We start from the raw sequence: 24,515 nt of genomic DNA, 5'->3' as shown, positions 1-24,515 counted from the left end.
TTCAAGAAGGAACTACTTTCTTTCTGCGGTATTTTTGAAAGAAAAATAGCCCTTTTGTGACAGTATATTTTCCAACTAATCCAAAACTGTTTTTTTTTTTTTAAGTAGTTGACTTAGTTTAGGAAAGTATGAGGATTTTCTCAATTTGTACAGGGACGCTTAATACTACAATTTAACAGAAGAAATCACATTAAAATTCAGAATCACTAAATTTAGGGTTATATGCTTTTCACTGGACAGGAAGGGTATAGAAACAGCAATCTGACAAGTAACTAGTAACTAAAGCTGTCAGACAAATGTAGTGGAGTAAAAAGTACAATATTTTCCTTTGAAATGTAGTGGAGTAAAAGTATGGAGGTGAATAAAATGGAAATCCTCAAGTTAAATACAAATGCTTTGAATTCATACCTAAGCAGGCTACAGTACTTGAGTGAATTTAACTGTAAATATACCTAAGCCACATTTCACTACTATCTTCTGGTATATCCGTAGAATTTATAATAGATATATAGAAAAAAAATTCTTGAATGGACAAAAAAACTGTTAATCATTTTTGTATGTTATGAAACATATCACACAGTTTATTCTTGGTGGTTTATTTGAGGTGAAATGGGTTGTGATAAATTTCTGCTTTATTCAATATAACAACAAGCAACATCCATATAAAGCTTTTTACTTTAATTAAACAATTAAAAAACAAAACATTTATTAAACTGCAGAGGAGGTAAAACACAGCTGAAGCAGTCTGACAGTATATTTACATGCTAAAAATGAGCACCAGGAGAGCAGCTACTTATCCAGCTACATCAGACAGTTCCCAGTTTATTCAAGCAGCGTGGTGATCACTCTCCTCTCTGCTGTCGGCTCTGCAGTGATCCAGCTGTCGCAAGAGTTTCAGGTTCCACACGTGACTTTAATCAGATCTAAGAGGCCACTTCAGAATAAGTTTGATATAGAAACAAAAGAACCCTTATTTTGGAAAATCTCAGTTTATACCGTATCAATATAAAGGCATGTACTCATAAAAAAAAAAAAAAAAAATCCAGCATCCATCTTCACAGGCTGTGCCTTTAGTTTGATTGGATTCATTGAATGTCTGTATATCTCTCTGCACCGTCAGGGCTATTCCTGGTACTGCCTCTCTGTGGCAGTGAAGAAATCCTCCAGAACGCTCCTCAGGTACTCGAAGGTGGGCCTGTCCTCTGGGTTTTCCCTCCAGCACAGTAACATGACGTTATAAAGCCCGTCCGGACAGTTTTCTGGCTTTGGCATTCTGTAGTTCCGCTCCAGGTTCTGGATGACCTCCGGGTTGGACATACCTGAGCAACAGGTAAAATTTATGATGTTATGAACCATGCTAGACTTGTAATTTGGTGATATTATAAAATTATTTGTGATAAAGTCATATACAGTGAATATCAAAAGGTATGTCATTCAGCGCCATGTTTATGTACATTGTTGCTATATACTGACATATTTCTTAGTTTTTTTTTTCTATTTAAATTGTACCTATGTATTGTATTATAATGCACATATTTTTTGAAACATACTTTTTATTAGCATTTCTCTCAGGTCAGGTTACTTATTTCTATCCATAGGTATTGGTTTGCAGTAAAAGAGACATCTTGACACATTTTACAAACACCACAGACAAGCAACACAGACAAATATGATAAAATTACTTAAAGGCTCCAAGGACTTAAAAAAAAAGAGAAATAACACTTTAAAAAAAACATTGCTTCATAGCATCTGTTCAGTGTTGCTACCACATTGTGTCACATGTTCTCTGTGCCTCTATATATGTTTATTCTTGGTTGGAGCAACCGTAATAAAACCCTATTTCCCCAATAAAGTATTTATTTACCTGGGTAAGGTATGCGTCCATATGTCACTATCTCTGTCAGGAGGATCCCAAATGACCACACATCTGATTTTATGGAAAAGGTGCCGTAGTTAATAGCTTCTGGGGCGGTCCATTTGATGGGGAACTTTGCACCTATGTGAACACAGGAGGGAAACAAAAAAAACATGAACACTTGGTGGAGCTACTGCACTGATTCAATTCTTTTGATTCAATTTTTTAAACTTTCCCCGAGAAATCCACAAAATAAACCCTTTATAATAAAACAAATAATCAGTAACAGATCATTTTGTATAATAGTCAGGACTAAATGCATTTTTGTAATTGGTATCATAATCCACTGGATTATAAACAAATGTAATCTAATTTTAATGCTTTTCAGTTATTTCAAAATTAAGTATTTAAAATACTGAACCATATGCAAACAAAAATGGGTGCAGCCAGAAAAAAATTCTATTTCTCAAATTTTTTCTCTTTAAACATTTAAAACATTTGCAATGCAAATAAAATGCATGCCTCTAAGACAGTGGTTCTCAACCTGGGGGTCGGAACCTAATAGGGGGTCGCGAGACAATTTCTGTGCAATGTTTGACGGGAATAAAATAACATACTGTGGCCAGCAGCACTGAATGAGAGCCAGGAAACAGCTCTTAGTGATGTCAGCCCCTTAAAGACGTTCAACATAGACAAGCACTCGAACATAGAACATGTGATGTTAATGATCTCTATAAAGTCTTGTCACCCTCTCTTGCTGTGTATTCGTTGTCTTCGATCAGTCTTGCCAGTCCAAAGTCGGCAATCTTACAGATGAGCTCATGAGACACCAGGATGTTGGCTGCTCTCAGGTCTCGATGGATGTAATTTTTCTCCTCAATGAAGGCCATGCCATCAGCCACCTGCAGGGGACAGCACACCATCAGAGACGTCCGTGTGTTAAACCATGAAAACCATGAGTGTGAACCTGTGTATTACTTAGTGCGGAGTTACATTTGTGTGTGTTGGACAGATGAACAGAAAAAATCCCCAAATCAGGGAGTTTACCACTTCCCCGGGTCAGTTCCTTTATACCCTGTACCTCTGTACTCCACTCACCATGTACTCCACCCAGGTGCACAGCTGTGCCTGCTCGACCTCCTGATACTTAAAGTGATAGTCTGGATTATTTGAAGAGGGGTTGTATGAGGTACTAATCACCAGTCAGTGTATTATCTACAGGAGATGGCGGTCAGCAAACCCCCGAGTTAGGAAAAGCAGAGAGGAGTACCAGCGCTGAAGCTATGCATCGAACTGCTGTGGATGAGGTCAGCAACAAAAGGTACTTTAGCCTCTTAAAAAAGGTCTTCCTAAATAAATCAAAATCAGATTAAGTGTAGAATATTAACACCATTTTACTTTCTGACGAGAGACCGCCGTTCAATAGGCCAAATTATCTATCAAACTCTATCAAACCAACCAAACTCCATAGGTTAAATCAGTCATTTTCCCTCGCAGAACATGGGAGCTGCTCAGCTCCTGCTATTTCTATCTGTTAGTTAGTTATATTGTTTGTGTTATTGTTATGACCTAAGCAATCTGTACTATCCTTTTAAAACACCACAGTCACACAAACAGACAGACAGATCACGGCAGCGGTAGAGCAGCAGCTCCTGTGTTTACCGATTACTGATTTTGCTTCTGGAGTTGGTTGGTTTGGAGAGAGCAATATTTGGCTTATATCATAGAAGTTTCCCCCCGAAATGCTGCCTGATGGCAAAGTAAAGCAGTGAAAATATTCTAAATATAGCATATATTAAAACTGATAGTGATTTTTTTTTTAGGTGAACCTTTTTTGAAGTGACTAAAGTACATTTTGTTGCTGACCCTGTCTATAGTAGTTCATTGCTTATCTTCCACACTGATGCCCCTCTCTGCTTTTCCAAACTGATGGCATGCTGACCGCCATCTACTGTAGATAATACACTGACTATTGATAAATACCTCATACAATCCCACACCCAACAATGTGAACTATCCCTTTAAAGATGCAGTCATGCCTTTAGCTTACTGGAAGACTTGCTGATTATGTTTATGATTCAAATATTAGTCATTTCCTCACAGTCAGACCTGTGCTACACCTAATATATGAAGGTGTGTGAGGTATTTAATTCAAGAAAATGATGATGGTTTCCACAGAATCTACCCACACTTTATATGCATCTATGTTCCTGAGTGTGTGTGTGTGTGTGTGTGTGTGTGTGTGTGTGTGTGTGTGTGTGTGTGTGTGTTTGTTTAAATATGTAACTCCCTTTTTCCTGGGTCAGTTGTGCCCATTTCAGACATAAGAATCTGTCACATAGGTCCGACTGGCCCTGGGGGTCTTGTCAGAAATGTGAGATATACGTATATGTGGGATGTTTTTTTCATAAGCACTTCGTCATGATGTCCCATTCAGGAAACTTAACGCCTCTTTACTCTCCATTCCTTTTTTTTCTGATTGTGGTTTGACTTAAAACCATTATTTTGTATTTGTTAAATTAGGTATTTGCTTTACTCTCCTATACCTAACAACTATTCAAGTAAAATCTCAAGTTCTTTTGATTACATATATGTACATACATTTAAAGCATTAAGATCTGAACAGCGTCATCAGGTCATTAATCACTTGAATTTTTATGGTCCATCACATGATGGTTAGAGTTACTTTCTTGGTGCTTTTACCACAAAAGCTATCAGTGCATGACGACAGCCTTGAAAACATATTTCTGTAAAGTAAGTTAACCACAAAGCTCTTTATAAACTCTACCTCTGTGCGCCAAGCTCTTAGGCGTCGGAGAATCTGCCTACTCCGGATGAAGGATCTTGTCTCTTGTTAAACTTCAGTCTGTCTTGCTGTGGTTGTGTTTTCCATTCCCACACCCACAATACAAGTCAAAATTCCTTTACCGACATGTAACATTTCAAGAAATGCATGTGGGCATGATTAAAGTTTTGACATTATAGGAAATATGTCTTCACCTTGGTGCGGAGAGTCACCTCTCATACCTCACATGTCTGCATGATAATGATGAAGCTAGAGCGGGAAGCTGGTTAGTTTAGCTTTAAAACTGGAGACAAGAGGGATACAGGTAGCCTAGCTCTGTCTCAGGGTAAGAACAATTTGTCTACCAGCACTTCTAGAGCCCAGTATTGAACACATTATTTCTATTTAGTTTAATCATTTGTCTTAAAGGTCCAGTGTGTGTGATTTAGGTTGAGCTACTGGCAGAATGTGCCAGGGATAGAATATGTATGTATGTTGTCATCAGCATACATTCACCTGAAAATAAGAAATGTGTTTTTGTTACAAGGCGCAGAAGCAATATCCTTGGCGAGCCACACCACTTGAAATTGCCACCGTGCTCAAAGTTCAAATTATTTCAACCTTGACCACGGTTGCTGCGGATCTTTCAAAACACAACCAATGAGATGACCGCTGTGACGGCACCGCCAAAGGCAACAAATACAAGCAGGGGAACGAGAGAGGAAAGGTGTTTCAGTATTCCCCAAACTCTATAACATAACTCTAAAAACACCATGATTCCACCAGGAAAATAATGCATGGTGAAATATCAGTAGTTAGATGAAGCTACCACGCTTGGAAATTTTCATATAGTTTACAAACTTAGCTAAATCCAATGCTACAGTTAGCATATCGGTTCATGTACAGCAGGCAGATATGACATATAATGCTGAGCTTTGCCTCTGCAAGTCTCTGCGTCCTACCTAGAGCAATGTCTTAGCATCTAGAGTCCTTTATATCTACAGAGGTGATGAACCACTGTTTCCACAGTAGCCAGGAATAGACAACCCAAACTATGACTCTAGATATGCACTTACACCTTTTCGTGGTTTGGCAGCTACAGTAGGTTCTCCTACGCTCTTGGAAGGGGAGAGTGAAGTAAAGTACTTGGTTGCAATCTACAACTTCTCCACTAGATGTCACTAAATCCTACAATCTAGTCCTTTAAACTTGTCTGCTTGCCTGAGTCTCTGTTAGCTGCCTGGAAATCCCACAGTGACTCTAAGAAAATGAAAAAAATCGCCTTTTAGTTTTCTGTAAGACTCCAGGAAGTCACAGCTTGCTACCAAGGAATAGTTTCGTACATAACCCTGGCAAAAACCACAACTTGATTTTGTGTTAATTAGTGAACTTTAGATGGACTTTCTTACCTTCATACAGGCTAGCTGTTTTCCCCTGTTTCTGTTTTTCATGCTAAGCTAAGCTAACTGTCTCATGAGTGTAGCTTCATATTTAACACACACATATGACAGCTCCTCATCCAACTCTCAACAGCAAAAAGAATAAGCTTACTTCCCAAAAATTCAAACTGCCACTTTGACTTCCGAACATCTGGCTGAACAGACCAAATTAGTCATTTGACAGGCTTTCACAGCTTTCATATGGGTGACCGGTGGTGTGAGGGTTATCACTCTGGCAGAGCCGTTACAGAGCATCTTACTGTAGCTCAATGAAAGACAGCAAAAAAAAAAAATTCAGAGAAATTAGGTGGAAAATCTGCACCTCATACAACCAGTTTCAGGTTCTGTCACCATGCCCTGATTTTAGCTGAGTCTGCACCTTGGTGAGAACATAAAAGATTAAGTGTGATATGCAGACGCCCATCATGCTCTATTGTTATTACAAGATTAGTGTTGAGTGTGAGCCTCATTACAACAGTGGCCACTTTCCTGTCTGTGAGGATCGTGCTGAGAGAATAGGAAGTGAAAGAACAAATGAAAGGGAATCTGGTAAATGGAGTGAAAGGAGTAGATACAGACAAATTGATGGTAAAGAAAAGCGGTGTCTTGCCTGAGATGCCATGTCTATCAGTGTGTTCATGGGCACGCTGCTTCCCTCCGGTGTTTTCAGGTAATCCACTAGGCTACCTGTAAAAATGACATTCAAGTTATACCTCTTCAGAAAAGCACTTATTCATGTTTTTATTGATTTACTTGCTACTGTTAACTGAGTTGAACAGTATGAAATGTTTCAGTAATTATGTTAACCTCAACAGGTGAACTCCAGCAACCTATTTCTGAAAATAATAAATGGGGTAAACAAGGTTACCACCACCACTACATCCTGAATATTACAGACACATACAGTTCTTTAGTATATTGTTTTTGAACGTGCTATGGACAGAAGATTAAATAACAAATACAAAATACAAAATAATTCAGTATTATTACGTGACAATGCTGGTGGTTAAAATCTGAGAAAGTTTAAGGACAGAAACCACAGGTCAGGGTTAGGGAAAAATCATGATTTGGGTTAAAATGATCACTTGCAGAATCAATCTTTCACGGGTCTGGGGTTCTCTTCTAAACATTGTCAGCAGGCTCACCAAGCATGTTCAACTGTTATTGGAAGACAGAGCAAAACGGGGCTGATTCAGGAGGGCTCAATTGGAAAATAAAAAGTAAAATTGTGCTTTGACCAGTGGACTAATGATATTTTCCTTGGTCACAAACACCATGATTACCTACAGACATAAATAGACGCGTTGGACCAGAATAGCAATTCATATCAGGGAACATAACACTGTGAGGAAGTACACGGAGCATCAGTCAGGTTGATGCATAGTTTCTGACAGCTGACTTTGTGTTGAGTTTGATTAGCACAGAACAATACCTCCGCACGCCAGCCGACCAAGTCAAACCAAAGGAAATACTTTAAGAGGAATAACTGTGCCAGGAAAGAGGAGGCCTTTTGCACCTCTGCTTAAGTCCGGAAGACAGCTTTTGAAGTCTGAGAGCCAGAGGAGCGCTCTTTGTCAAGGTCACAAAGGGAAGCTGGGATGACACGCCTGTTATTTTCCATCTTTGTTGTCTTCGATAATAAAAAGAGGGACAAATTGAAAAGACGGGAACTCCAAGCCATCCTTTCTCCTGACAACAGAGGCGACGATTGTGTCCTGTCCACACGTGGATCCCAGACAAAGAGGCAGCCTCATGTAGAGCCACTGCTGGTGGTTTACAGGCCACACATGCAAGACTACACAAAGGCACTCCATTCAATTCAGCTGTAAGCCAGCTGCTGTGTTTGTGACAACATCTCTCTATGCATTTTGTTAGTGTTTCTCCAAGTGAAAAAAGAATTACAAAGACTTTTGATGTTAAAATGAAATATGATACTGGATGACTTCCACATGACTGATGCAGTGCATGGAAGTATTACTCGACATAGAGTTTGTATTGCAGATGTTACCATGAACCCATTTTATTACTTGTGTTTGTGAGTCACAGTAATTTATTTTGTTATGTAAGAATGGAGGGAGAAAGAGGGAGATCCAGTGGCAGGATTCTGAACAAACTACCATTGTTGGAGTTTGTTTACTACCACAACCTTACAGTGTGCCAATATTTGTGTTCATGTGTCTTGTGCATGTGCCTGTGAGTGACCATGGATGTTTGTGCATAACACAGATTTTGGAAAGTCTCCAGGACTCATCAGGGGTGAACAATAACCTGGTGAATCACCCTCTCCTATTGACACCCCATCGTCTCAGACCGGCCAGGAGAGACTTCCTCTCGGTGAGTAAACACCAGTAACCTGTCTGGAGGGGCTCTGGGAAAAGAAGTGAAAGTTCATGTTTGCTTTGAAACATTTTAGCACGGAGTGGCGAATACAGGAGGGTCATGAGGAGAAGCTGAAAATAGCCTATCAGAAGGCAGGCCACTTCAGCAGAGCAGCATGCTTTCAGAGGCAAGGCTCATGACTTAAGCGCCTTTATTTAGGTTTGCTCACATTTACAGTCACAGGTGATGATTGTACTAGAGTCCTGCACTGGGTCGGGCATCTGTGGGTACCCGCTGGTCAACCCAAAAAACGTGGGTGGGCAGCAGGTGAGAACAATGATGTAACACAATATAATAACAAAACAGTTTAATAAAACCCATTGTTTTCACATCTACCTCTGTGAATTAAAGGTAAGTAAGTAAAGATGACAATGCTTGCTAGCTAGCTAGCTAGCATTACTAACAGGTTGTCTAAGACACTGAAGTGATTATCAAAATGCTCAAAAACACTACAAAATGAACAGTAAATACATGAACAATATGTACCAAGCTAACGGTGAAAAGTGAAGCATCTAAAGGTTGATAAGTCACTATGTTTGTAGACAAAGGTAACGTTATTATAATGTTAACAGGAAGTAAACAGATACACAGCTTGTAAAACGGATATCGTCACACCACAGTACCACAGTAAGTAAGTAGAAAATACTGCTGTGGCTTTGCTATTGAAAAAAGTGCCAAACACTATTAGCTTTTGTTAGCCACAAGCTAAGCACATCATCACTAAGGAAACGTTGGAGCACAGGTGCTGTGCTAATTGAGAACACAAGTGAATGACTGTTTAATAGTTCTTGTGGGCCAGGTTACAGGACGGTTCTGGGCACGTCCAGATGTGACTCAGAGATAATTGCAGGCAATGGATCGGTCCTGGTATATTCATATCTCATATCATATTCTTAATCAAACAAATAAGAAGGCGGCTGTGGTTGTGTGATTAAAAAGCCAATTCAACAGAGTCATTGAAGTGGAGCACACATCTGAAAACACTATGACTCATGAAAGAGGTGAAACACATGGGGCAGCCCAGTCTTTTGTTCAAGCATGTACTTTGGCAGACAGAGTCTGATAACAGATCAACATGTTTGATCCTGAGCATCGATGACACGGCTCTGACTATAAAACGCTTTTCTTTGTCTTTGCTCCAGGCGCAGAGCTTACCCTGATGACGCCGTCTTTGGTGTTCAGGGTAACAGAGCAGGAGATTAAGTAAATGATTGTTCCAGACAAGCTTAGACATATAAACTAAACTGAAAGAAGCTGGTTTGATTACACAAGGGTTTCTTCTAAATTTGCCCTCAAACGAGCATTCACCACGTGGAAAGCACCCTGGGACAAGGTTTCCCTTTTCATTCGATGCTCCTAGTGATATCTGGAATTACCTTTTTAATGTTTGGTAATATTAGTAAAATGGCCCAGACTGTGACACATAGAGTATTTCTACCCACCATTTTCCATGTACTCTGTGACGATATAGATTGGCTCCTGTGTAACAACAGCAAAGAGGCGGACCAGGCGTGGATGCTGCAAGTTCTTCATCATGTTGGCCTCTGCCAGGAAGGCTTCCACTGACATCGTGCCCATCTTCAGGTTCTTAATTGCCACCTTCCTGTCATTATTGTAGACACCTGAAAATACACATGTAGACATCACTGGAGTTAACATCAATTAAAGCATGACACGAGTCTACAGCAGCTCTGATTTTAAGCATGTATAATGTTTACCATGTCACCATATAGTTTAGTGTGTTAGCCTGCTATCCTTACTATGTAGAACTAAACCTACAGAATTATATATGCCCCCCAAAAATCTATTTCTTTGTACTTTTATATCAAAATCCAATTACGTTTTCTTTGTCTTTTCTCTAATTCAAAATATGAGCGTTTATGTAGGTTAGAAGCAACCAGTTTCATCCAGTAATATCATGACATCAATCAATCTTCAACTTTGAGCAGCACAGAGCTAAGATTCATTAGTTAGTTAGTTAGCCACAGAGTTAGGTTATTTCCTGCCTGCCTGTCCTGTTTCACACAGAAATATGTTAGTATACAGAAGCTTGACACAAAATCACAAAAATTGTTATTATTCATCTTGAGGGGAAATAAGTGGAGAGTTGCTGTAAGATTTCACTCAAAACCACATATGTCCACCTCATGATGATGCAACAAGGAAAGTCAGAGGATCAGCAAAGTCAGCAGGATTCAGGATCTGTACAGAGTTGGTGCCAATCCATGAAGTAGACATTGAAATATTACACTGGATAAATGAAAACCTTAACCCTCTGATGGTGCTGAAGGAAAAGTCAGAGGACACCTAAAGTCACTGCAAGTCATCCAATGGGACCATGCTAGCTGCTGCAGCCATTTCACTCAAAACCAAAACTGTCAATCTCACGTTGGTGCAAGAACAGAAAGTCAGCAGATCATGCTCTTTAAATGTCAGTACAAATCTCGTAACAAAATCCATCCAGTTGTTAGGTAGATGTTTCAGTCTGGTCTAGAGTGGTGGGCGGAACGACACATTTCCCTCTGTAATGCCATGCTGCTAGTATGACGACAAAAGAAAGTTTTGTATACATAAATTCCCAAGTTGTGTTTAAAGGACCTTCCCTGTATTGTAGCTAACTGAGCTAACGCTAGCAGCTAAGAGAAGAGGGTGTTTGTGTCATTACAGAGCCATAGCCCTGCTGTTGCAGTCTAGTGGAACTTCTGCAGCCATCAAAAGCGCCAACATTGAAAAATACTAAGTAGAGTGTTAGAAGAATGTGTAAATTCTTGTGAATGATGAGCTTTGACCAATAAATATTTGAAAATGAGCGCTGTTTTACCCAAGACCGTGGACTGGAGGATTTGGGCTATCCAACTCTTATTAGAAGGTGTTAGCATTCTTTTTTAATAATAATTTCGTCTGCTGTATCTCAGCATTGTCAAGCGCTTTGACCCATTTTCAAACCATGAAATGCTGAGTTTTATAAATTTATAAAGAAATGTCAGTATTAACAGCAGCATTGGTGTGTCTCATCACAGTATAGTAATATAATTTACAACTCAAAAAACATGTTTAAGTGTGCAGTAGGCTACCTCCTTAAAGTAAAAGTAAACTAGGAGCACTTTCGTCTCAGTTTGTTAGAGTCATAAATACAGTTGTTATGTCACGAGCTGTGATCAAATATGTGTTACACTAACAACAGTTCCACATGGCTCCAATGCAAACAGGATCTCATTCCAGCTCTGCTACATTAACGCTGCTGTATGTCATGCCGACCAAACCCACGGCCAACCAGTTTTATCTGCAGTCATATAAGGTGGTGTGAGCATCTCACACCATGCATGAAGACTGGCAGTTCTGGGAACAATTCAGAGTCAAAGCATTCCTCCATGAATTTTATCTACAGTGGAAATCTTCTCGCTATAAAGGATGGTTGTCGCATATTTTCATGTTAACGAACAAGAATAAACATTTCATAGTCAATGACAGTCACTCCCATTATTCAAGTATGTCCTTGAACTGAAGTTTGGATGAGAATAAAGAAACAAACTCAGTGCCCAGACAACATGCAAGTGGATACTGTAAATAGAAAAAGGGTTGTGAAATGAGGACAAGTTCCACAGTTTGCAGTGTTTAGCTCTAATACAGCAGTTTGTTTGGGATGTTGAATTGTGCTGGCAAATGAGGATGGAAAATACCCGTCCAAGTGAATAATAAGGGGGTTGTGGCACAGATTATTTCAACTGATACCCTTGTGATCAAAACATTTTGCCCTCTTGTTTAGCTTAATACTCCCCAATGACAATGGTCATTCATGCAAGTATTGTGAAGAGACAATTCCTCCAATCTGACTCGTGAGCTCATTTGCAAGGCAGACTCATGTATTAGTTTGAGTGAAGTTGCATAACAGGGATAATTCTTTGCCTCATTCTCCAGTTAACCAGCTCATACAAGCCTACAATTAGGGCCGTATTGAGGAAACTGTTCTGCATACACTGCAGAAAAACCCTGGCTAAAGGCTCTCTTGCAATAACACAGTCAAAGCCACAACTTGATTGAGTAACTGGGGTTTGCACATGTGATGTATCTGTGCAAAATGATTCAAACTCCTCTGTTCAAAATGAAAAACAACGCTTAAATGATTGAATTTAATTCAAGAAATCAATAAGAGAGCTCAACAGTGATGTTCTTAAAGTATAAATTTATATTCTGAATACATGTCATAATCATCCACAGTAGACTTATGATAAGCTGTCAAGCTATCAAGATATCAGCCTTATTTTAAGAAAAACACATCTTATTTGCAATGCCATTAAGAAGTACTACACTCCCTGCAATCCTAAAGTGTAACAGAAACATCTCTGATTGGTGGATTGTGCTGTTACCATGGAAATGTACTGGCACCCATGAACGGGAAGTTCCACTAGCAGGCTTGTTTGCTAGGTGGCTAACTTGCCATTTTCTTTTTTTGTTCACAATCAAATGTTTTATGGTGACAATTCATCTCATGCTTGGTTGGCCTGGTTCCAGCCTTAAAATGCAAAATTCACTTCCTGAACCGGAGACGTTGAAAAGTGGGCGATCACTGTTGAGCTCTATATCTGCATATTTTTTGTGATCAACCCTTCCTCCTCTAAGTCTTTTACTTTTCACCTACCCATCCAGACTTCTCCAAACTGTCCCGCTCCAAGCCTGCGCTCCAGCTTCAGGGACTCGCGGGGAATCTCCCATTCATCCTGCCACCAGGGCTTCTGTGGCGCCCTGGACTGACATGGCTTCACCAGCTTCGTGCACAACCCATCTGCTTCGCCTGGGTGACGGAGTGAGAGGAGAGAGGTTTGAAATTAGATGAAGATCAGATGAAGACCCCAACGGTAATCGATAATCTTGATTAATCCCATCAAAAGGCCGTATACGCACGTGAGTGATGCTGGACGAGCTCCTTCAGTGAATTAAAGGATATCTTGGCCTGGATGTAGAAGCCACCATTGTCCATGTTGCGGATTCTGTAGTGCTTGACTCCTTCACCAGTGTTGTGGTCCAGGTCCCTGACTGATAAGGAGTATGACCCTGGAACAAAGAGGAAGCATAATCGAATGTGAAATTACACCGATTTCAACTTAAATATCTAAAAGCCACAAATCAAATTAATATGTCGGCATTTTAACATCATTAAATTAATACTAGATTGACTGATTTCAGTTATTAGTCTAAATAGATTTTTTTATGTTATGCTTAGTCACAGTTGCAGAAATCCTCTCTCACTCTCGACACATCGTCTTGTGTTTCCCATGCTTCTCTGGAAGTTCTACCAACCATAGGGGACTGTGGTTAACTCATGGATTGGTCTGGCTTGGTGAAGTAAATTAACATTCTGATTAATAGGAGGTGGGTTGCGGGTGGGAAATATGGTTAGGGAGAAGCCATGAGCTGTGTGCACATTCACACATGAGACACAGCAGCAGTGCAACTTCATTCTCATTGATTCTCATTCTCAACTCATTGATTATTTAATTCCACTTCCTCTGGAGAGGCAGAGAGGCATGAAGGAAACATACATGTACAAGTGTCAAAATTTTCAGCAGTAGAGCAAACGTAAAACTAAATAGATGAAGCGAGTTTTGGAAAAAGGAAGGGGGTTTGTGGGAAGTTGGTCCCATTTTTGAAATACTGCTTGTAATAATAAGAGGTAGTGAGAGGATTCTAGTGATTTTATGATTTTTTTCACTAAAATGTAACAGACCATAGCCATATTTACTGCAGAGAAACAACCTTGTAACATAGATTATGAAGAATCGGCTGTGCGTGAGTCAGTGCTATGACAGTCACTTCACCTGGGGTCGTCTCACTCTCTCGAATCAGGAAGGAGCCCTGCGTATTCCCAGGAGCGAGGAGGAGCCTCATGGCTTCGTTTCTAGAAATGTTCTTAAAGAACCACCTGCAACACAAGCACACAACATGCTTCACTCTTTGAGCTAACCACTTCCCTTCCCTCAGGGACACACACCAGAGCATGCATTATGTGAGATGGTGTTGAGGTTGAGTGACACTGTTGTGAGAGCGGTATGATTATGTTTCCTGTATGACGTACGGTTCCGTCTCCATGGTGGTCATTGCAACAAAGTTGTACGGGATGTAGCCCTGCTGGCCTGTGGTGAGAGACTCTGCCAAGTACCACTCAGGATCATCCCTGGATGGATGAAAAGACAGCAATAATACCCTGAGTAAAGTCCACATATCTGTGATGTCTTATGGGATGAATGGGTCCACCTTCAGAAGACAAGTTTCATTAAGCCCACACAGGTGAAAGAGGTCTTTGAAAGGTAAAAGATTTGTGTATTAAATCAACCACATCACATTTAGCAGGTGTGAAAATGTGTTCTGTTACAGCAGCAGAAGAGACAGGAGAGACTGCAGAGAAAAGAGACAGGCTCTCTAGACATCTATATTCACCACAGTTTATATACCATGTTACATCTTTGAAGTTCAGAAAAGGAAAAGTTCAAAAAGCTCAGAGTACCACACCCACATGAGAACCTTTTTGTCGACCCACCGACCAGACTCATTTTCTGAGAATTTAAAAAACATATACTATTCATTAATTTCACTGTTTAATTTACTTTTTATGTACCACATCCTCTTACATCATGGTCTGGTGTCAGTAGTGTCAGGATTGGTCTCGGTCTCAAGACCCTTTTTTGAAGGTCTCGGTCTCATCACGGAATTGAGTGCATTTTTATTTGGTTTCAGACAAAGATGCCTCAGGATTTCATTTCAAGACCATCAATAACAGCTGTGGGGATGTCGCCAAATTGCTGATTTATTTGTTAAAATCATTATGTAAAACTTCCTGCTTCAAATGCAACCAATAACTTGACTTACTTCTAATTTGAAAATTTAGTTACTTTTACGGGCTTCACTCCTACCTGCACCCCTTCACACTCACTCCAAGAAAGTGAATGCAGGAGACGGGAGAAGCTGTGGCTGTCTGGGAAGAGACTCTTCTGTAATAAACTTGATCTACCTAAACCACAAAGAGTTCATTTGCAGAACAGCCTCCAAAAGAAAAAACACGGGAGTGTATAAACGCGGCAACACTTACTGAGACAGCTGAGACCACGTCAAACTTTTATCAGCACTTACAAAGAAAGTGTTCATAAAAATAAAGGTAAATGTAAGAAATATTAGCAAAGCAACCTTGCTTAGCCGAGCATAACTCTTAAGAAATCTCTTCATCTTCACCCAAAGAGATGTAACAAATATTAGCTATATGTATTAGGTACCTACATAGCCTATATATTGTATGTTTCAGGGCAGTAGTTGCTTGCCAGCTGTTTGCCACTCAGCTGGGTGTGCAAGCAACCTAATTTAGTTGACATATATTGAGTCATGTAGCTAATGCAGTGTTAACTTAAAGAGGTTTAGGGGGCATGTGGTGACAAATTGTTCTACATTTTTGATTGTAATAAAAAGCAAGGAAGCTATGTGGCTGATGTGTATGTACAGTAAAGTTACGTTACATCAATGATAGCTCACATCAGCTCCAACATAAACACTACGTGCCGCAGTACCAATCTCTCACTTGCGAGAGAACTAGAGTTGTACTTGGTCTTGACTCGGTCTCACCCTGCCTGAGACTCGACTCTTGGTCTTAGTCTCAGCCCCTCAAAATCTTGGTCTCAGTCTTCAGTGTACTCTGGTTTTGGTCATTAGCCGGTCTGGGTTAGGTAGTCTTGACTACGGCACTGGATATCTACAACACTTTATATGTTTAGGGTTTTTTCCTCCCTAACAAATTTTGTCTAAAAAGATAAGAATCCACTTCATAAAAACAAACCAAAAACAAATCGTATTACGTGGCTGTAATAGTGGAATGTAGACTCTCCACGTCATTAACCCCACCCCAAATTTCCAGATGTATTACCAAGGACATTGAACGGTAACTACAGCCCTGACTGAATGAAATGGAACTCCATTAGAGTTTGTTGGATCACCAAACAAAACTAAATAAATCAATCCACTTTAGTTTTTCACATTTTAAGAGACTAGCTTTTATTATCTGAATAAAATTAAATTAAATTACATAAAAACCCATGACATTTTTCATGCACGCATTGCTCAAGTATTTTATAGCATAACAAATGCGCTGCAGGGCTGTAAGCACAATATGTACCTTTATTTCCTGTATTTATATGTGTTGCAGGAGTATAAGTTTCCTTTTTTGAACCCACCTCATGTGGCCACAGGTTTTTGACATTTTTGCTTTTATGCAAGATTGCCAGTAGTGAGAGACAGGAAGCATGGGGTGACAGCAAGGGGGATTGACATGCAACAAGTCCCCGATCGGAAAAGGTGAATATATGATGTGTGTGTGTTAGACCACCGTGAAGAACCAGGTTTTGTTTTTTGAGCTGTAATGATAGCTGATGAGGATGTACAGGGGTTATGCTGAACATTTACAGTAAATGAGGTTTCAGGTGCCGTGGAAGTGATTGAATACTATGCAAACTGCTGTCTGGGGCTGACATATTATTAAATATGATTTGAAATTTTTATTTATTTATTTAAACTAAGACTTACTTGATGTTAATTAACAACTTACTTGTTGATGATCTTGAGTTTGTCTCCCTTCTCAAAGCCCAGGTCACCGTCATGGTTGGGTTCATAGCTGTATATGGCCACGACAAGGTTGTCTGCAAGAGGAACATTGTAAGTTTTAATTAAATTAAACATTTGAAATATATTGGGGTCAGTTTTTACACATGGTTGTGAGTGTACAAATACAATAACCATTTGCTGGGTGTTTGAATTCTTCTTAAGAGTCGGTACGTTCACCTAGGCCCCCGAGCAGCGTGAAATTTGCGATGGTTGCCTATTACCGTTCATGTGGTTGAAGGTGAGATGCACAGGATCTTAGCCCAATTACTAAATAATTTGCCAAAGCCACATTTCACTTATGTCAAATGGAAATTTCCAGTTAATTTCTTTCGTAGGGTTTTTGTTGTGTTGTTGTTGTTTTGGTTTTGGTTTTCTATGATTATAGAATAACCATATTTGTTTCCAAACACAATACAACCCCACAAATGGCTTTGTGGAGTTGTGGCAAAGTGATTTGCTTTTTTATATATATACAGCAAATTTATATATATAATACTATAATAGGCTTTCTGATGAGTTAGAAGTCTATTTAAATCCATAAGAATGATACAATGAGGTGAACAATTTCAATTTTATGTAAAAAAGATATATATACAGTATATTTGAAATATTAAAATAGTTCATTATTTTTTTATGCAATGATTATTCAAGGCTCTGAGACTATAAAGCAACCTCAAGAGTGACTGCTGGGGAAAATTAGCCGATAAGGTATGAGATATTGCACAAGCTGGGAAGATGAAAAAATGTGAACAAACCATGTATACATCAGTATATTAAGGATCTGTCAGCATGCATTACTATGGAAAAACTAAAAACAAAGTATTGATAATAATCAAGAGCCAAGACTGGGGCGGGGCAAGTGAATAAGGTTATAATGTGTAGTAGTTCCTGTGATCATCCCTACATTCACATTTGTTTTAATTATAATGTTTTTATTCACTTACCTATTCATTTGAAGGTTTACTGTATTTGCTGCCAAGAGTGACCCTTTAATTAATGAATTAATGTCATATTTGTTATAAAATATTGTTTAAAAATAAAGGTTACTATGTAAGAAATAAAAGAAATAAGTAATGTTCCAAGAAAATTGGTGACAAAAATGGAAAATGTTGTGCGGATAAAATATAAAATCTCTACACTAGAATGATTTAAGGAGTAAATAATTAGAAAGTGAGGAGTTCAACACATAGAAGATGTAAAATACACTTCTATACTTTAATTTAAATGGGGTAAAGGAAAAAACAAAACCTTTAGAACATATTTTTATTACTATTTCTTTATGTATTTAATTGCACTTTCTCATACATTTATCACATATTTAATATTTATATTATATGTTTGTATTGTATTAACCTAATACTCCACTTCAACTTTCAACTTTATTTGTCACAGAAGCACGATTGGTTTTGCATCGGATTGTATTAGATTCAAAGATAACATGCTGAAAATTCGGGATAATCAATTCTGAGTATAAAAAAAATAGTTTTAATGATAATAAATCACTATTATAAATCCACATGATATTAGAGTACAGTACAACAACATTAATTAAACAATATAGCAGACAGTAGATCATAAACAAACTAAATCAACAAAGTGATACTGGCTTTTGCATAATTTTACGATGGCCTCTTACTCTATATGCATCATCTATTGCTTGTCTGTCCATCCCAGAGGAGAGATCTCCTCTGTTGCCCTTTAATACCCCATTAAAAGGTGTTGTATGTTGTGCTCGCCTTGACTCACCATATGACATATAGAGGACACACACAAACATATGCAGAAAAATAATCAGTGTCTTGTCACCTGGTAATGGAGATGTAGGAGGTGAAGGCTGTGAGGGGTATGGAATCAGCTGGTCCGTGTACTGATGAGAGGAAAAACAAGATCAGGTGAAATTCAGCTTTCCAAAGAAGAACAGAAGATTCATGCGGTAAAAGCATGCAAAGCAAAGCTGTGCACAGTTCTGGTTTATTACGCAGATCTCGTTGGCAGATTTTGGTTTTTCTCCCAGACAAAATGTCTCGATGTATTGTGGCACACACAGGTGTTTTTCTCCTTTATTTCTAATCTAATGAGACATCTGACTCATGGAGAGGAAACAAACAACATCGAGAGAATAATTACACTTAATCAAACACACAAAAGATTACTTCCCTCACAGGTATAGAAGTTATGAAACTTTCTGGAGTCAAACATACAATGACAGCCTGTACTTTATAATTTTCTCGGTGATGGTTGCATCGTTTACTCAACCTGCAATGAATGGCCACACCCTCTCTTATGTGTTTGTTTATCTTTCAAGTGGTCACTCACACTCAACCACGATGTACAATGTTCTTACATAATTTAAAAAACAAAAATACATGTTTGCACATGCAAAATGTTCATAGAGACTTACTGGATTACATGACTGGGGGGCTATGGGACAGTTGCAGTGTTCACAGATTTCATCCAAGTTCTCGATCCACTCGTTGTCTGAATAATCCGAACTGCAGTTACATCCCATTTTTCCTGCAATTTAGAGGTTCAAGATGTTTTTAAAAAGATATGACGGCCATTAAAGTGTTAAAGAAATAGTGATTACTTGCTTGTTGATTGCAAAGATTCTCTGTACCACTTTACAAAAAGACTACACTTATAAATGACTTGTAAATTATTTATAACTAGGTTATTATTTAGGTTGTTAACACTTAACATATCATTCATAAGCTGTTACAACACATTAGATAAAAAAGGAAACACTGACTTGTTGCTTGCCAAATAGTGAGCCTACATTTATCTGTAATGTTAAACCTCAGATCTCATTGCTTACTTTGTCTTTTTCAGCATTTATACCTGTCAGCTTCATCACATATTTGTTAAGTTTCTTGCATTTCAGCATATCTTAATAATCAAAAAGTTTTCACCTGGCATCAAATTAACATATCAAATAACCAGTTTCATACACTAAGGCTTTGGCAGTATTGTTTACCTTGACATTTTCAGCATGCACCATGTTACACTTTACAATAACGCTCCTTTTGCCAGTTATCATTGGTAGTAACTCATTAATAAATGGTGATGTATTTTATACTTCACAATAAGGCTCCTTTTGCCAGTTATAAATAGTAGCAACTCCCTATTAAGATTAAGTAGTCAAGAGGATCTTGCCAAATAGTGAGTCCTCATCGAAGTACTAGAACTTGTTTATAGTTATTTAATTAATGATTTTATATATTGTGTTTACAACCTAATTAATAACCTAATTATGATCTATTTATAAACTATTATAAAGGTAGTATTATTGTAAAGTGCGCCAGATTCTGTAATGGAAGTATTTTGTTTTTGGCCGGCATATTAGACAACTATGGTGTCCCTACAAAAATGTCCCACACATTAATCCAAGACAGTTTTCAAATTATAGAAATAAAATACTGTTTGTTGAAAATGTATGTATTTTTTTTTTAAACATATACTTTACAGAAAAGTTTCAAAAAAAGAAATTCTTTCAAGGCTGCCGAAGACTCAAGATGTTTTCGTTTCCGAAAACTGCTTTAATCGGATGTGACTAAGGGCCTTGCCTCAAAATGGAGGCTCTGTGGTGAATCAAGTTGGAAACTAAGAGCCTAACATCTGTAAAAGCTTCCATTTCAGATACTCTTTTGACACTGCATAAACAGCCAAGTAAAATCACATAAATCACATCCAGAACAGCAACAAACAACTACATTGTTATGACCACTCTCAACGCTGCAAATCACATGTTCTAATTCTAATTCAGACCTGAATGGCAGTCTCTATAAAAGTGTACAAATACTAATCTTTTGTAATCCAACGTCTGCACGTGTTCTGTATTGTGTTTTTTTTTACACTGGTGCCATGTACGAACCGGCTTTCTCAAGCTTCACTCTGCTCCCATTGGGCCGCTCATGGAACAGGGTCAGTGGGCTAATCGCAGCAGCCGTCTGTCCCAAAGGCTCGAAGCCGTGAGAAAGATCTGCAGAGGCCTGACCCAGCAATAACAACACACCACTGTACTGTACTGAGACCCCAAGGAGAGAATCACTGGAGGATTTTTTGAATGATCAGCACTCCTACGCCTGCTATAGCCAGTACTCAGGGAGTCACACAAACAAAGTCAGCATTTTCCATTGAGGGGCTACCCTCTTCTTTTTATGATGTGCAGCTGAAGGCCTTTCCAAACAAATACTCATGAATGTTATTGTTTGCAATGTATTATGGGTATAAGAGAGGTCTGAAATACATTTGGCTTAATGTGAGTAAATCTTGTGGTTTGATAAACTAAATCCTTTTTAAAGACATTGAAAACATTATAAACAAAGAAACAACCTCTACACGTTTAAAAAAAAAGATATTTTATGTGGATTTTCTTGTTGTTGCAGCTGTCACAATTTGACATTTCATATTCAAATGTAGTACTTCACTGGTCATCATCGCCTACATTATCTCTCAAATACGGACATGTTTTTGTGACGACTATGTTTTTATTAGATTTTAAAGCTACTACAATCATTTTTTAAGTGGTTATGAAACAGTCTCAGTTTAGTACTGAGGCCTCTATATGACTGACATAAGCAAATGAGACCATCAACGAGAAGACTGGTTAGTTAGTTCTATATAGTTATTCTTGATGCCTGCCACCGGGTTGGATTCTCGTTGAAATCAGATGAAACGCGGCTGTGTTTACATTTTCCCAGCCAGAGTCACAGTGAGTAGTATGTTAGCCAGTTAAAACGAAGCAGGATGTGATTTTTATTCGGTTAATTTCATTTTTGACGCTATATTTTGTAGTTATTACGGTGGAAACCCCACCACTTTTGTGTACAGGGGCCTTGAAAATCAACAAACTATGAAAGTTCCTTGTAGTAGCTTTAATAATAAACTTTTAAAATGGATTAATAAGATACAGTGCATATTTTATTGCAAAGCAAAAGCATCCTGTTGTTCTAATGTGGTCCCATCCTCTTTGTAATACTGATTTTTATCAACAGTGACAATGATACAACCAGTATCTGAATATGCTTTCTTACTGAATGTTATGTAAAATTATACACAACGCAAATGGAAACGAAAATGGATTTTTAGCTAATTGTCCATTACTTCTGGGTGTGGTCAGTATTCCTACTACATATGACAATTTTCAGAGTATAACATATTATATAAAAAATTCAAAAGATCAAGCCCCTTTGCCAACACTAAACAAAACCTCTGATTTATGTATTATATTTTAATACATATGGCCACCTTAGTCACAGTTTTTTCTTTTCTTGTATTCGACCGTGTAACACTGATAAAATCAAAGTTTGAAAACTTACCTCTTAAAATATGAGATGTCTCTTTAAGTGTCCAATTATATCAGATTTCAAGCACCTCCATAGAGATATTCTTTAATAAACAGTTCTTTTGTGAAAAGTAAATCGATTAGTTTTTGAGTTTTTCACCGCTGGAGCCTGGGTGTGAAGATGTCATCATCCGCTTGTCTTGATATAACTAACTCTTTCTGAGAGTGCTGATGTGCGTCTGTACACACACGCAAACGCAAACACACGGTGGAGGAGAGCAACCCAGAGAGTTTCCTGTCGTTGAGGGTTGCTCTGCAAGGCTTCTAACAGGTGCTGTACCCTGCAGCTGTGTGTGAGCAGTTAAAGGCTACATGGTAAAAGGGGGTCAGGGCAGCACCTCTCCCAGAGTGGGAGCCAAGATGTAAATGTTCCAATACAGTTAGAAAAGGAGGGTACGCTAGGTGTCGAGACAGTGGTGGGGCTATATTTGTATATTTTTGTGCTACTTTTGTATGTAACATCTGTGAGTCGGTGACCTTTAAGATGAGTAACACTAAACATAGGGTTGAGGTGGTGGTCCAGGGTTATTCAAAAGAACCTATTTGATAAGACAGAGGATTTCAAATAGTGGCAGGTTGACTTTAGCGCCATAATTTATTTTAATTAAAGGTGCCCTAAGTGTTTGTGAAGAAATATAGTTAATTGTCAAATCTCATTTCCAGGTCATGAAACACCAATCAGTGACAGAGATGAATATTTTTAGGTACTTCTGCCACTGGCCGCCAAGCCCTTAAGTTTGGATTTGATTTTGGTTTACATTTTCGCTGGCACAAATGTAAATTTAGGTGAAAATACAATACAAATCAAATTTTTTAAAATAAGGCTGTTTAACACATTCATATAGCCTTAACTTTGACACTTTTGTTATCTTCTTTTCACATGATGTGGTGTTTCCTGAAGGCATTGTTTCTGATGAAAAATGATGTTGACTTCTCGGCCTTTTGAGGAAACTTGTCTACAGTTTGACTAGACTTCGTCAACCAGACATCAGTATCACCAACATATTGGTTGCTGGCCAAGAATAAGCAATGTTTGCTGTTTTCATGAAATGTTGAAAAGGTACAAATGAATCAGGGTGTTTATGGAACTACAAGTTTTGTGTGGGTCAAGGCTCACGGCATGGGTATAAAACTTGATGGCCACAGGCGGCCACGTACAGGGAATATTTGGTGGCCACAGAGTAAATTTTAGTGGACAAAGGCCATAGGGCCATGGTTATTGTCAAACTATGCCAACACTTTGGGTTGGTGGCTTGGACAGAACCATTCAACACACCAGTGAGACTCAGCGATCAACACAACCCAAAGCATCAACAATCAACTATCTTTGTTAAGAACTGTTTACACCACCTTCAATTATATTTACAGTAAATTAAAAAAAAGACCATTTTGCAATTTGGACAGTTCTGTTTCCTGTGTAGTGGGTTCAAGGCTCAGATTCAGTACAAGACAACAAGGCTATTTGTGTCAATCACACATGTGGTTTGTGTTTTTTCTGTTTGCGGCCATCAAACCATTTAAAAATAGACGCTGATCATGTATGTCATGTACAGTCACGTATGAACACACTGACAAAATTAGTCTGAAATAATTCACTTACAGAGACAAAAACAAACAAATGTCAGTCAGTTACTGACTCTCTTACAAATCATTTCCCTTTGCTTTTAGGGGGCGACTGCATGGTCACATTTAGCCCTGAGAGGAGACAAGATTTAATCAGTCACTCAGGCTCTTAACACACTCTGAAAACCCTGCGCTGTCGCTACTTCTCAGACAACTCATCTCGTCTCTTGTGGTGAACGGCTGCTGCTACAGAGCCTGCACTGGCAGGAAGTCAGTCCAAACATTACAGGAAGTGCACAGACGTATGTGCTTAGAAGACTGCCACAGCATAGATTAAGTGTCACTTGTGCTGAAAACCACCTGAGCTCACTCTTTTTCCGTTAAAGCACAGAACTAAGAGAGTGTAATTCTAGGAGGGTGGGTGAAACAGTCTCACTTTTTTTGACATTTTGATGTTCCAGAGCCTTAAGCTGATCTGATTTCAATAAGACACCTAGAAAACACAAAGAT

General features: G+C 38.6%; 1 protein-coding gene across 1 annotated transcript; it reads right to left on the bottom strand.

The window, feature by feature from the left end:
- Positions 1-87: 87 nt before the first annotated feature.
- Positions 88-22,621, bottom strand: lck (LCK proto-oncogene, Src family tyrosine kinase). Its single transcript, XM_084743303.1, has 13 exons — positions 22,417-22,621; positions 19,500-19,612; positions 18,905-18,965; positions 17,043-17,133; positions 14,532-14,630; positions 14,275-14,378; positions 13,361-13,510; positions 13,098-13,250; positions 9,901-10,080; positions 6,690-6,766; positions 2,604-2,757; positions 1,865-1,996; positions 88-1,319 (listed from the first exon to the last, which is right to left on the bottom strand). Exons 2-13 carry the CDS (start codon positions 19,605-19,607, stop codon positions 1,123-1,125), a joined length of 1,506 nt encoding a protein of 501 aa, XP_084599429.1. The 5' UTR covers positions 19,608-19,612; positions 22,417-22,621; the 3' UTR covers positions 88-1,122.
- Between the last annotated feature and the right edge of the window lie 1,894 nt (positions 22,622-24,515).

This window comes from Lutjanus erythropterus, chromosome 18, assembly GCF_056507025.1.
Source record: "Lutjanus erythropterus isolate fLutEry1 chromosome 18, fLutEry1.hap2, whole genome shotgun sequence".
NCBI lineage: Eukaryota > Metazoa > Chordata > Actinopteri > Lutjaniformes > Lutjanidae > Lutjanus > Lutjanus erythropterus.
Note: the sequence above shows the minus strand (reverse complement) of the source record. Positions and strands in the feature narration are given on the sequence as shown.